Source organism: Mauremys reevesii, linkage group 7 (genome assembly GCF_016161935.1).
Source record: "Mauremys reevesii isolate NIE-2019 linkage group 7, ASM1616193v1, whole genome shotgun sequence".
NCBI lineage: Eukaryota > Metazoa > Chordata > Testudines > Geoemydidae > Mauremys > Mauremys reevesii.
The window spans coordinates 83,305,593-83,319,878 of record NC_052629.1 but is presented as its reverse complement, the minus strand read 5'-3'; the positions used below and the strand labels follow the sequence as shown (position 1 = coordinate 83,319,878).

At 45.8% G+C, this 14,286-nt stretch overlaps 1 protein-coding gene across 1 annotated transcript in view; it reads right to left on the bottom strand.

Annotated features, from left to right (window-relative positions):
• LOC120368685 (inter-alpha-trypsin inhibitor heavy chain H3-like) overlaps positions 1-14,286 on the bottom strand; it is a 43,603-nt gene that overhangs the window by 27,571 nt on the left and 1,746 nt on the right. The window contains exons 2-3 of the mRNA XM_039481027.1: positions 8,565-8,585; positions 900-1,066 (exon numbers count right to left, since the gene is read on the bottom strand). Coding sequence (XP_039336961.1) covers positions 900-1,066; positions 8,565-8,585 — 188 coding nt within the window. The remainder of the gene's footprint in view (positions 1-899; positions 1,067-8,564; positions 8,586-14,286) is intronic.

The window sequence follows — 14,286 nt, the reverse complement described above, 5'->3', positions numbered from 1 at the left end:
GAAATCGGGCTGCCCCAAGCAGCGCGGAGCGCTGCGCCGCCCTTCCCCGGTCCCGCGGCGGGTCCCCTCTTCCCGCGGCTCCGGTTGAGCTCCTGCCGGCATGCTTGCGGCAGGTCCACCGGAGCCCGGGGCGCGCGGACCGGGCGCAGGCATGCCTGCGGGAGCTCAACCGGCGCCGCGGGAAGACGGGACCCGCCGCAGTCATGCCTGCGGCAGGTCCGCTCGTCCCGGGCTCCGGTGGACCTGCCGCAGGCATGCCGGCGGGAGCTCCACCGGAGCCAAATGCCGCCCCCCCGGGAAACGGCCGCCCCAAGCGCCTGCTTGGCGCGCTGGTGTCTAGAGCCGCCCCTGGCTGATGGTAACCACTATTCAAATCTTTGGCAAACTCCTATACCATGGCATCATGAATATCATGTTTGAACAATGACACCAGATGACATACTGTAACTAAAGACAAAAAGGTGTGATATTTTCCTCCATTTTTTGGCCTTCATCTGCTTTCAGCTACTATGTTCAAATATTGCTTCTACAATAATGGAATAAATTAAGTTATAATGTCATGATGGAAAAAACTGTAGGCAATGGAACATCTTTCTAGAGATCCCAGGTTTGAACAAGTGGTATTTCTGGAAATTTTCCTTTAGACCTCTGCAGATGGGTAGAAAAAAATAGCAAATTAGTGCTCTTGTCCACAAATGCACAACTGTCTGAAGGTCCCACAAATACCCTGCATCTATATTTGTATCATTAACTTTGTCCAAGTAACATTTAAAAATCAACCTAATAGTAAAGTAAAAATAAAGATCTCAGTTCATATTCTTAATGCTGCTAGTGTATATTTCTCTGTATTAAACCCAGACAGATTCTTAGTCCATGCTAGAAATATAAGTTCTTCTCACATGCTGAAATTGGTAATGAAGGCTGTCTTAGGGAGATCCACATCAAAAACCACTTCCTTAGACACATTGGCACGATTGACAGCTCTGCTAGTGATGACATTGTGGGCAAATCGGGAAGTCACTTTGCTGTCAATTTTCATGCTGTAGATTTCTATGCCATTGACAATCTGAAGAATAAAAGATGGCAAAATTACCACTAGTTACATTTGAACATTGTGTAAATCAGTAATAATTCAATAAAACAGAAATAACCATAATAGGGACTCACTGTGCGGCCTGCGGGGGGTGAGTAGGCAAGCGGCAGGTGAGGGAGGGGGGATGAAGGGGCGGGCGGGCAGTGGCGGGGGATGAGGAGGCGGGTGGGCAGTGGCGGGGGCTGAGTAGGTGAGCCAGGGGGGTGGGGAGCTGAGTAGGCGAGCGAGGAGTCAGTGGCTGACCTGTTCTACTGATCTGGTCTGGCTCCCATCCCCTCTCCAAGGGTTGCAGCTGTCTGGAGGTGCTGCTTCCTCATTCACACCTCATTCATTCAACAGGGCAATTGATTACAAAGTTGAGGGAAGACCTTGTTCTACTTCTAGCAAAAAGACATTTTTCTTTTACCTTAATTATACTACCTTAGGGGCCAGCTATAACATATTACCAAGGTTCAATACTGCTGTTTCGGTGGGGCAGCACTGGGGAAGGAGGGTTTGTTTCCGTGGGGCGGACGGTGCTGGGGGGGGGGAGTATTTTAGGGGGGCTGGGTGGGGTGTTTTGTTTTGGGGGGGGCTTGGCGGCACTAGGGTGGGGGTTCGGCGGGGCTGGTGGCGTTCGGCCCTCAGCTGTTTTCTTTGGAGTAATATGGCCCTTGCCGCTTTACGAGTTGTGCAGGCCTGGCATAACAGAAAAGAACAAGTGCTGTATTTGTTCGGGACCACTAGGGTACAATGAAGTTTGCTTGAGTGTTTTTAATATTGTCCACAAAAAGGCTACTATGTAAAAATAATTATTCTATTAACAGTAACGATAACCTCAGTAGCAAAATGTTATCTCTAGAGTTGAGCTGGCACTGCTACTATAAGCTCCTACTTTCAGGTATTTATAACATTTTGAAATAATTTTCTTTTATTGCATCCATAACTCCTGTGCATGCTCAGTATTGGGTGTACACAACAATATACCTCTGGCTTCTGATACCAATGATTGCTATAAACAGCAGCTGACTGGCTGGCTCATGCAGCACACACCTAAAAGGTGCCTTTGTATAAAAGTGCCACATATAGACTCAATTTCATTTCAGGTTATCCTTCTTGATATTCTAAGGGGAAAATTCACCCCTTAAATAGAGATCCATCACAAGGCCTGTGGACCACTTAAAACAGGAGCTATTTCTTCCATATGCTGGGAAGGAAGTAATGGGGGAGGAAGATTGTTACTATATCTTTTTCAAATAGTTGGGAGGTGCTCAGTTACTATGGTGATGGGGCTACATAAACACACAGCTAAATAGATAGATACAACTATTTAGGTAACTCTTCAGCAACAACATGTACCCTTTGTGCAAGAATAATATTTAGAAGTGCCCCAGGATTCTTATGGGAGGGGGTAAGAACATAAGAATGGACGTACTGGGTCAGACCAAAGGTCCATCTAGCCCAGTATCCTGTCTACCAACAGTGGCCAATGCCAGGTGCCTCAGGACTGGTCTATACTACACGTTTAAACCGATTTTAGCAGCGTTAAACTGATTTAACGCTGCACCCGTCCACACAACGAAGCCCTTTATATCGATATAAAGGGCTCTTTAAACCAGATTCTGTACTCCTCCCCGACGAGAGGAGTAGCGCTGAAATTGGTATTACCATATCGGATTAGGGTTAGTGTGGCCGCAAATCGATGGTATTGGCCTCCGGGCGGTATCCCACAGTGCACCATTGTGACCGCTCTGGACAGCAATCTGAACTCGGATGCACTGGCCAGGTAGACAGGAAAAGCCCCGTGAACTTTTGAATTTCATTTCCTGTTTGGCTGGCGTGGAGAGCTCATCAGCACAGGTGACCACGCAGAGCTCATCAGCACAGGTAACAATGCAGTCTCCTGAGAATCGAAAAAGAGCTCCAGCATGGACCGCACGGGAGGTACTAGATCTGATTGCTGTATGGGGAGAGGATTCTGTGCAAACAGAACTCCGTTCCAAAAGACGAAATGAAAAAACATTTGAAAAAATTTCCAAGGCCATGATGTAGAGAGGCCACACCAGGGACTCAGTACAGTGCCGTGTGAAAGTTAAAGAGCTCAGACAAGCCTACCAGAAAACCAAAGAAGCAAACGGAAGGTCCGGGGCAGGGCCGAAAACATGCCGCTTCTACGCTGAGCTGCATGTAATTCTTGGGGGGTCCGCCACCACTACCCCACCCCTGTCCGTGGATTCCGAGGTGGGGGTGGTAATCGCAGCCATGGCTGAGGATTCTGCGGACGGGGAAGATGAGGAGGAGGAAGAAGAGGATGAGCTTGCAGAAAGCACACAGCACTCCGTTCTCCCCAACAGCCAGGAGCTTTTTCTCACCCAGACGGAATTACCCTCCCAGCCCTCCCAAGCCACTAGCCCAGACAATGAAGCCATGGAAGGGACCTCTGGTGAGTGTACCTTGTAAATATAAGACATGGTTTAAAAGCAAGCATTTTTTAATGATTAATTTGCCCTGAGGACTTGGGATGCATTCGCGGCCAGTAGAGTTATTGGAAAAGTCTGTTAACATGTCTGGGGATGGAGCGGAAATCCTCCAGGGACATCTCCATAAAGCTCTCCTGGAGGTACTCCAAAAGCCTTTGCAGAAGGTTTCTGGGCAGGGCAGCCTTATTCCGTCCTCCATGGTAGGACACTTGACCACGCCATGCATGTAGCAAGTAATCTGGTATCATTGCATGACAAAGCCTAGCTGCGTATGGTCCCGGTGTTTGCTGGCATTCAAGCAACATCCGTTCTTTATCTCGCTGTGTTATCCTCAGGAGAGTGATATCGTTCATGGTAACCTGGTTGAAATTCAGGAATTTAATTAAGGGGACAGAGATGGGCATTCCTACTGGGCTGTTTGGCTGTTGCTTAAAAGAAATCCTTCCTTGCAGGTAGCCAAGCAGGGGGACGGGGGGTGATTGGTGCTGAGCTTTTTCGCATTTGGCTATCAGGGATCTTCCCTGCTACCAGCCACGCAGTGGTGGGGAGGGAGGGGGGTGTTTAGCAGTGATCTTCCATGATACCAGCCACGCAGTGGGGGGAGGGGTAAAGCGGTCATCCCAGAGAATTGGAATGGGGGGGTGGTAAGCATTGTTCTGTAAAATGTATCTTTTTAAATACTTCTCTCGGTTTTTTCCTCCCTCATGCAGCTGCAAATTTTTCAAGCCTCCCTACTGCATCCCGAAGGCTATCTCAGATAAGGCAGCGGAAAAAAAAAGACACGAGACGAAATGTTCTCGGAAATCATGGAAGTGACCCGCAGTGAAAGAGCTCATCTGAATGAGTGAAAGGACGTGGTATCAAATTATAGGAAAGATGCCAGTGAACGTGAGGACAGGAGGGACGAACGTGAGGACAAGAGGGACACTCGAGATGAGAGGTGGCGGCAGGAAGATCAGAGGAGGCATGATGCAACGCTAGGGCTGCTGCGTGATCAAACTGACATGCTCCGGCGTCTGGTGGAGCTTCAGGAAAGGCAGCAGGATCACAGAGTGCCGCTGCAGCCCCTGTATAACCACCCTCCCCCTCACCATGTTCCACATCTTCCTCACCCAGACGTGTAAGAACGCGTGGGGGGAGGCTCCGTGCACCCGCCCACTCTACCCCCGTGGACAGCCCAACCAAAAGGCTGTCATTATTGTGAAATTTTTTTAGTGGCCTTTTCCTTCCCTCCTATCCTCCTCCCAAACCACACCCGGGCTACCTTGTCAGTTTTCTCCCTCTTTTTATAATGAATTAATAAAGAATACATGATTTTTAAACGATAGTGACTTTATTTTCTTAAGCAAGCTGTAATCGAAGGGGGAGGGAATGAGTCAATCAAAGGGGGGTTCATCAAGGGGAAACAAACACAGCAGTCACACCGTACCCTGGCCAGTGCTAAAACTCATTTTCAAAGCTTCTCTGATGCGCACTGCTTCCTGGTGTGCTCTTCTAATCACCCTGGTGTCTGGCTGCACGTAATCAGCGGCCAGGTGATTTGCCTCAGCCTCCCACCCCGCCATAAAGGTCTCCCCCTTACTCTCACAGAGATTGTGGAGCACACAGCAAGCAGCAATAACAATGGGGACATTGGTTTGGCTGTGGTCTGAGCGAGTCAGTAATGTGCGCTAGCGCGCCTTTAAACGGCCAAATGCACATTCTACCACCATTCTGCACTTGCTCAGCCTGTAGTTGAACAGCTCCTGACTACTGTCCAGGCTGCCTGTGTATGGCTTCATGAGCCATGGTATCAAGGGGTAGGCTGGGTCCCCCAGGATAACGACAGGCATTTCAACATCCCCAGCTGTTATTTTCTGGTCTGGGAAGTAATTCCTTTGCTGCAGCCGTTTAAACAGAGTAGTATTCCTGAAGACACGAGCATCATGAACCCTTCCTGGCCATCCCACGTGGATGTTGGTGAAACGTCCCTTGTGATCCACCAGTGCTTGCAGCACCATTGAAAAGTACCTGTTGCGGTTTACGTACTGGGTGGCCTGGTGCTCCGGAGCCAAGATAGGGATATGGGTTCCATCTATTGCCCCACCACAGTTAGGGAATCCCATTGCAGCAAAGCCATCCACTATGACCTGCACATTTCCCAGAGTCACAACCTTTTGTAGCAGCAGCTTAGTGATTGCTTTGGCTACTTGCATCACAGCAGCCCCCACAGTAGATTGCCCACTCCAAATTGATTCCCAACTGACTGGTAGCTGTCTGGCGTTGCAAGCTTCCAGAGGGCTATTGCCACTCGCTTCTCAACTGTGAGGGCTGATCTCATCTTGGTATTCTGGCGTTTCAGGGCAGGGGAAAGCAAGTCACAAAGTTCCATGAAAGTGCCCTTACGCATGCGAAAGTTTCGCAGCCACTGGGAATCGTCCCAAACCTGCAAAACTATGCGGTCCCACCAGTCTGTGCTTGTTTCCCGGGCCCAAAATCGGCGTTCAATGGCTAGAACCTGCCCCATTACCATCAGGATCTCCAAAGCGCAGGGGCCCGCGGTTTGAGAGAATTCTGTGTCCATGTCCTCATCACTCTCGTCGCCGCGCTGCCGTAGCTGCCGCCTCCTCGCCTGGCTTTGCAGGTCCTGGTTCAGCATAGACTGCACGAGAATGTGCGAGGTGTTTACAACGTCCATGATTGCTGTCTTGAGCTGAGCAGGGTCCATGCTTGGCGTGCTATGGCGTTTGCACAGTTCACCCAGGAAAAAAAGCGCGAAACAGTTGGCTGCTGCTGCTTTCACGGAGGAAGGGGTGAGGCTGTACCCAGAACCACCCGTGACAATGTTTTTTGCCCCATCAGGCACTGGGATCTCAACCCAGAATTCCAAGAGCGGGGGAGACTGTGGGAACCATGGGATAGCTACGGGATAGCTACCCACAGTGCAATGCTCCGGAAATCGACGCTAGCCTCGGTACATGGACGCACACTGCCGAATTACTGTGCTTAGTGTGGCCGCGTGCACTCGACTTTATACAATCTGTTTTACAAAACCGGTTTCTGTAAAATCGGAATAATCCTGTAGTGTAGACGTACCCTCAGAGGGAGTGAACCTAACAGGAAATGATAAAGTGATCTCTCTCCTGCCATCCATCTCCACCCTCTGACAAACAGAGTCTAGGGATACCATTCCTTACCCATCCTGGCTAATAGCCATTAATGGACTTAACCTCCATGAATTTATCCAGTTCTCTTTTAAACACTGTTATAGTCCTAGCCTTCATAACCTCCTCAGGTAAGGAGTTCCACAAGTTGACTGTGCGCTGTGTGAAGAACAACTTCCTTTTATTTGTTTTAAACCTGCTGCCTACTGATTTCATTTGGTGACCCCTAGTTCTTGTATTATGGGAATAAGTAAATAACTTTTCCTTATCTACTTTCTCCACATCGCTCATGATTTTATATACCTTTATTATATCCCCCCTTACTCTCCTCTTTTCCAAGCTGAAAAGTCCTAGCTTCTTTAATCTCTCCTCATATGGGACCCATTCCAATCATTTTAGCTGCCCTTCTCTGAACCTTTTCTAGTGCCAGTATATCTTTTTTGAGATGAGGAGATCACATCTGTACGCAGTATTCAAGATGTGGATGTACCATCGATTTATATAAGGGCAATAATATATTCTCCTTCTTATTCTCTATCCCCTTTTTAATGATTCCTAACATCCTGTTTGCTTTTTTGACCACTTCTGCACACTATGTGGACATCTTCAGAGAACTATCCACAATGACGCCAAAATCTTTTTCCTGATTTGTTGTAGCTAAAGTAGCCCCCATCATATTGTATGTATATTTGGGGTTATTTTTTCCAATGTGCATTACTTTACATTTATCCACATTAAATTTCATTTGCCATTTTGTTGCCCAATCACTTAGTTTTGTGAGATCTTTTTGAAGTTCTTCACAGTCTGCTTTGGTCTTAACTACCTTGAGCAGTTTAGTATCATCTGCAAACTTTGCCACCTCACTTTGTACCCCTTTCTCCAGATCATTTATGAATAAGTTGAATAGGATTGGTCTTAGGACTGACCCTTGGGGTTACCCCTCTCCATTCTGAGAATTTACCATTAATTCCTACCCTTTGTTCCCTGTCTTTTAACCAGTTCTCAGTCCATGAAACGACCTTCCCTTTTATCCCATGACAAGTTAATTTACATAAGAGCCTTTGGTGAGGGACCTTGTCAAAGGCTTTCTGGAAATCTAAGTACACTATGTCCACTGGATCCCCCTTGTCCACATGTTTGTTGACCCCTTCAAAGAACTCTAATAGATTAGTAAGACACAATTTCCCTTTACAGAAACCATGTTGACTTTTGCCCAGCAATTTATGTTCTTCTATGTGTCTGACAATTTTATTCTTTACTATTGTTTCAACTAATTTGACCGGTACCGATGTTAGACTTACCGGTCTGTAGCTGCCGGGATCACCTCTAGAGCCCTTTTAAAATATTGGATGAGAGGAGATAGATGACTGCTGCCTGGCTGGTTCACTAAGTATTTAGATTTGTGCTTAAGTGGGATGGACTGCTGAATTGGGGTCTAAATGCCAACTGGCATCAGCCTTAAAGATAAAGCCACTTGCCTTCCTTGAATGAAATACTTAAAAAGAAGATAAAATGTTTCTGTAGAGGCATAGAGACAATGCCAAACAGTTTTGTTATTTGTTGAAATACAACATGGGATTAGCTATTATTTGTTTATTCTCTTTTTACTGCACAGAGCCTGACAGACTCTGAATTTGGGATATTACTGAATATTATGATTAACTAAACCAAACTCTTCAGATACTAGCATTTACCATGTGTACCTAGACATAACAATTACTCATGCTGTGCTCATTGTAGTATGACACAAGTCTTTAAAATAGTAAGAGTATTTTATTAACTGACATTTGAATCCATCACTGCAGCCCAGATAAAAACAAACCCTCAATTGGTACAATATCCTCAGTTATAAATGAGAAGAGAACTTACCAAGTCATCAGCACTTCGCTTCTGTAAAGAGAAGAAATTGAAAAATTGTCTCATGACTATTGTAAGAATATGCATACAGATAAACCTATTTAGCATCTAGATAGCACTTCAGCATCTATAGAGCACTTTAGCATCTTCCAAATCAAATGGGAGTTTTGTGTGAGTGAGCAGTGTAGAGACAGCCCATAGTTAGTAAATTCAAGGTTGATTCATCCTTGTGTTCTGGTACCATATGCCAGGTAAGCTATTGGGTGCTGGAGTTAAATCTGGGTATATACAAGCAGTCAGTGGGAGACAATAGGAGTTTTTCCCCAGAAAGAACGAATGAGTCATTAAGGATCTGGCCCATTTATTCTGTTTATAAGGCACCAAACCCTGCGGCCCTGATTAGCTAATAATGGTTCTCGACAATTGTGGATTTGAAAGTTAAAACTTGAATGTTGCTGGGTTTGTGTTTTGCTCAGGAGACACTGAAAAAGGAGCAAAGATGGGGACAGAATGAAAAACAAATACAGACAAACTGAAAGAAAGAGAGCAGGGAAAGAGAAAATTCTAATTAAAAATTGAATACAATTTAATTGCTACACAGAGGACACACACGTACTAGCCTGGATTGGTGGTAGTGGTGGATTTTGTTTGTTTGTCTGGGGGGATGGTGTCTCTTCAGTCCTTAACATATAGCACAGACTTCTGTTTGTACATGCTCCCGTCTGCTGCACAAAGCAGAAATAACTGAAGAACCTCGAAGTGTCCCAAGATCCATGGGTTTCAAGGGTTGAACCCCTTTTCATTCCACCTGGGGAACAACCTGGTCCACCTAATGGCATGATCAGAGAGAAACTCCATGTTTGGGAACTCAGTTTCCTGGCCTTTAGGTAGGTATTTCCCACATCGAGAGCAATTTGGCATTTTTAAAGAAATAGAATCTCCCTGGAGGAAAGGAGGTTTGTAAACTTGAGCTAATTATGTGAAACCCAAAATATTTAGACATACATGTATATGTCCTTGAGGCTTACTTGTCCATATATTTATCCTGCTTCAGCCCATCAGGCCACAATTTTCACACCATCTTATAAGTCAGTGGTGCGCAAACTTTTCCAGTTGCATCCTCCCTTTACCATTCACGGAATTTGTTGTGCCCCCCTCTATTACTTGTAATCTGAGGTAATCCCTTACCTCTGTGCTGCTGCTGGCGGCAGTGCAGCCTTCAAAGCTGGGTGGCCAGATAGCAGCAGCTGCTGGCCAGGGCGTTCATGTCATTTGCAGTGCAGGAGGACTGTTTTTTTAAATCCCGTTCCTGTCCCACCCCGCAGCACTCACTCTATTTTTATACTGCAATACTCACTCTATTTTTATCCCACTCCTGCTATTATGACAGCAGGTCCTGCAGAATCTGTGGGATCCCAGTTTCTTTGTGCACCCCCAGAGAACCTCTTGAGCCCCTCAGGGGGGCATGTTCCCCAGTTTGTGAACCACTGTTATAAGTGACAGTATTTCTGCTGGGCCATGGTGGTGGATGAGGTCACTATGAAAGGGTATAAAGAGAGACTGGTTTCCAGAAATTAATGTTTATTTTAAATCAGTATATTTGCTCCCACTGTAGATGGGCTGTGCAAATAAGAAAAAAGGCAATTTTACAGGTCAGGGAAGGTCACTATTTCAAAATGAACTCTAGGAAGTTTGATCACAAATTCCTTCCTTCTCTTGGTTCAAAGTCTCATTGGTGACATTCTGTTTTTGGAAAACTGGCTTGTCATATTGATACATTCTACCTAACATGGAAGCAAAAATACTGAGATGTTAACTGACATATTACTACTGAAGGTATGGATATGCCCCACATTACCACAGTACCACCTCACGGTCGTTAATTGATTTATCCTCACACACATACCCCTGTGAGGTAGGGCAATGCTATTATCCCCATTTTTCCAATGGAGAACTGAGAGTCAGACACCTAGATTCTCAAAGGTATTTAGTCACCTATCAGCAGGGGCGGCTCTAGATATTTCGCCGCCCCAAGCAGGGCGGCATGCCACAGGAGGCGCTCTGCCGGTCGCTGGTCCCGCGGCTCCGGTGGACCTCCCGCAGGCATGCCTGCGGAGGGTGCGCTGGTCCCGCGCAGCCACCAAAGCCGCGCGGGACCAGCGGACCCTCCGCAGGCATGCCTGCGGGAGGTCCACCAGAGCCGCGGGACCAGCGAACTCTCTGCAGGGACGCCTGTGGGAGGTCCACCGGAGCCGCCTGCTGCCCTCCCGGCGACCGGCAGAGTGCCCCCCATGGCATGCCGCCCCAAGCACGCGCTTGGCATGCTGGGGTCTGGAGCCATCCCTGCCTATCAGTGGGGAACTAGATGCCCAAATACATTTGAGAGCTGGACCTAAGTAACTTGCCCAAGGTTACAAAGTAAAGAAGTCCATGGAAAACAGAGACTTGAAGACAGGTCTCCCAATTCCTAGGCTAGTGCCCTAACCACTGGACAAGGCTTTCTTTCTGGCTAGAATCTTATTTCTACTTACTCTGTCTCTCTGGCACCCCAACTATTCTTATGTTCTCAACTGCCACCTCCATGCAAGTGATTCCTATATATACCTCTGTCCAGTCTCACCTCTCCAGGTGTGACTCAGATGTCTACTTATGAATGCCCAACTGCCATTTCAAACTCAATCTTTCCAAAATTAAATTTCTTTCCTACTCATCCCCCTTCTCTGTCTCTCTAGCCTAGTGAAAACTGCACTCTCCTTCCTGTCTCATGGCCTCAGTGTCATCTTCTTCACCCATCTTGCCCATACTTACTCTCTCAAAGTCCTGTCACCTCATTATATCAGCAAAATACACCCTTTTATTAGTGCCCTTACTGCTACAACTCAGTCATCTTTCACCTTGATAAATGTAACCACCTCTTTTCCAGTTCTCCCCTCTCTTCTCTCCTCTCTACGCTATCCAAAATATTGCTGTTAAAGTCCTCCTCCTTTCTCCTCATTGAACATGTCTCACACATCTCTCCTTCAATACCTTAATTGCCTCATTGCTTTTGACTATGTCATATTCAAACTCCTTGTCTTCACTCTCTGTTTAATCTTGATCCACTTACAACTGTTTTCATTTTGTAGATTTTCAAATTGGAATCTTTATGATAATCTGGTTTCATTATGATAATCCTGCATAACACAGGCCATTTCCACCTGCTCTTCAATTTGCTTCCTACAGGTCTATTCAACTCTCATTGAAGTCTTTCAATTAACTTCAAATCAATGGAAGGAATGAAAGTTGTATTAGGTCCCAAATCTCAAAAAAAGCACCTTGCTTTACTGCTGCCTTTGTCTCTTTCATGGGATTAGCTTCATGCCTTTGACTGTGCTGCCCACTATGTCTGAGACAGACAATATCCATTTTCTATTAAGCGCGCCTTATCTTCATCAAATTCCTCCTTCAGCAATTTCTCCCTACCTTCTTGCCTATAATTTCATCTCTCCTTTCCCTGGACTGTTGTCCCGTGTTTTATCTGTCTTAGAACAAGGAGTAGAGACTGTGTCTCACCCTGTGTAACTGTTAGGCATTAGATAAGTAACTTTTATTACTATTACTTCTAATACAATTGACATCAAAATTTTCCCCCATTGCTCTTGTAACTTTCCTCAGTGCTTCATCCAAGTGGAAGGTCCTGGCTATAGCCCTCTGAACATACACCAGAAATTACATGCACCCACTCATTGCAAATAATGATTGCAACTTTATAAGTCATGCACTGAGGTACAGACTCCAGGGAGTGAAAAGTTAGAATTACTCTGAAATGTCAAGTGACTTTGAATTTCCATATAGTGAAAAAAACAGCTTCAAGACATTTTAAAAATCTGTTCTTTGGTTATATTACAGCCAATTGGGTGACTTGTCTACTAGACTTATACTTAGAGCCATGTGAAAAAATCCACTCCACTGGCAAAGAATTTATTTTTATTTTTTGCTTGTGCCACTTCTCACAAAACCAGTTATTATTTTCACCATGAAATGTTTGTTTTCCTGCCTAGAGTCACTTACAACCTTCAGCTCTATAGTGTATCCAGTTAAGTAATTTTGATTGTGGATTCATAAAAGAGAGGGATAAGCAGGGTCTCAATGTGCTTTTCCCTTGGGAAAAAGACTTCAGGCACAGATTATATTTGCACAGACACACCTATTCTGCCTAGGTGTTCACCAGACAGAACTGCTTTGCAGAAGAGTTCAGTTTTGGCTGGTTTGGGGTTACAGCTCATATTAGTTTTGAATGCAGGGGTAATGACATGTTACCTTTATTGTATGAGTAAAGGGCAATAGAACGGTACCTAGCCTGCTCTGATCCCCTAAACTGAACCCCACTTGCTAAGCAGAAGGTAGGGATGCTAAATCCCAGTGAAAATTAGATGGTGGAAGAACATGTGTTCCTGAGGATATGGACTCTGCCTAAAATCCCTCCCCTCTCTAGTGTTTAAAGACAGAGCTGACTGGATTCTGTTGAGAGTCCTTGTTTCTGTTCATGATTACAAGAGCTGAAATCACTGATGAGCAGGTCTAGGGGCTAAGCCTTAGAACTAGTGTGGGGACAGTGTTGCAGTGAAAAATAAGATGGCAGCAGAATGGTTTCCCACTATCCAGTGAAATCACTAAGAGCTGGGCTAAATGATGGTAGTAGAAATAGTACAGCAGCAGCAGTGGTGAACAGCAAATTACACTGGCAAGTGGTGGCAGAGAAAACAGCAGCAGCAGCAGCAAGCCAGTTGCAGAGGCAAGTGGCAGCAGCAGAGATATTGCTCAATGCCCCCTCCTTCCCCCCCGCCCCTTACAGAGGTCAGAGGTGAACTCAGCTCTGAACTCTGGGTCTTTGCTGGCCAGGGATAACCAAGTGTGAGTGGGATGCAGTGGAGGGAAAGGGGAGTGGCATATTAAAGGGACATTTGTTCATTAAGTTTGACACCACAAGATGGGAAACTGAGGCAAAGGAGACTGCCCAACATACTATGGGGTGGGTGTTTCCTTAGGGTTACATGCTTTCATATCGTGATTGAGGTGTTTTCCAAAATTAATGCTGGGTTCCCTTTTCCTTTTTGTTAAAAGATTTATTTTGTTAAACACAGACTCAATGCTTGTGAGTGGAGAAGTACAGCCTTTTGGGTTGGTGTTTAGTTTTCTCAGATATCCAATTCTATTTTATATTGTTCAGAGAAACTCCTAGATATTGAACCCAGCCCTTACTGCTGCCAACTCCACCTGGCAAAAGTGTTACATTCACATATCTTTATCATAGTTTCTGTAAGAACTATACTTCTCCAAGAAATTACTAAGCCATGAAAACTGAAAATACCGATACACCTATATGAGATTCCTCCAAAGGTAAGTTGATAAATAAGGTAGTGTAAGGAAGCTTGTACTACTGCTACCCATGCAGTGAATAAGCAGAGGACTTCAATTTCCAAGGCTGTCTATCCAGTAGAAGCTTTGCCATTGACAGTTTTACTTTGTGTTCCTAGCACAGCTGCAGGGAGTAGAGGTGCAAAGGGAGTTTTATGGCACCCTGATCCTGGGGTTGGTTTGGTCCCCAAAAGCAAGTTAGAGCAGACCCAGAACTGCTCTAAATCACACCTCTCTGCCTGTGGCCCCAATGGCAGTTGGTGATTACCAGAGGACAGAGCTGCTCCTGTCACACACCCCGTCCCTCGAGCCATACTCCCTACTCCAGGGGGCCAGG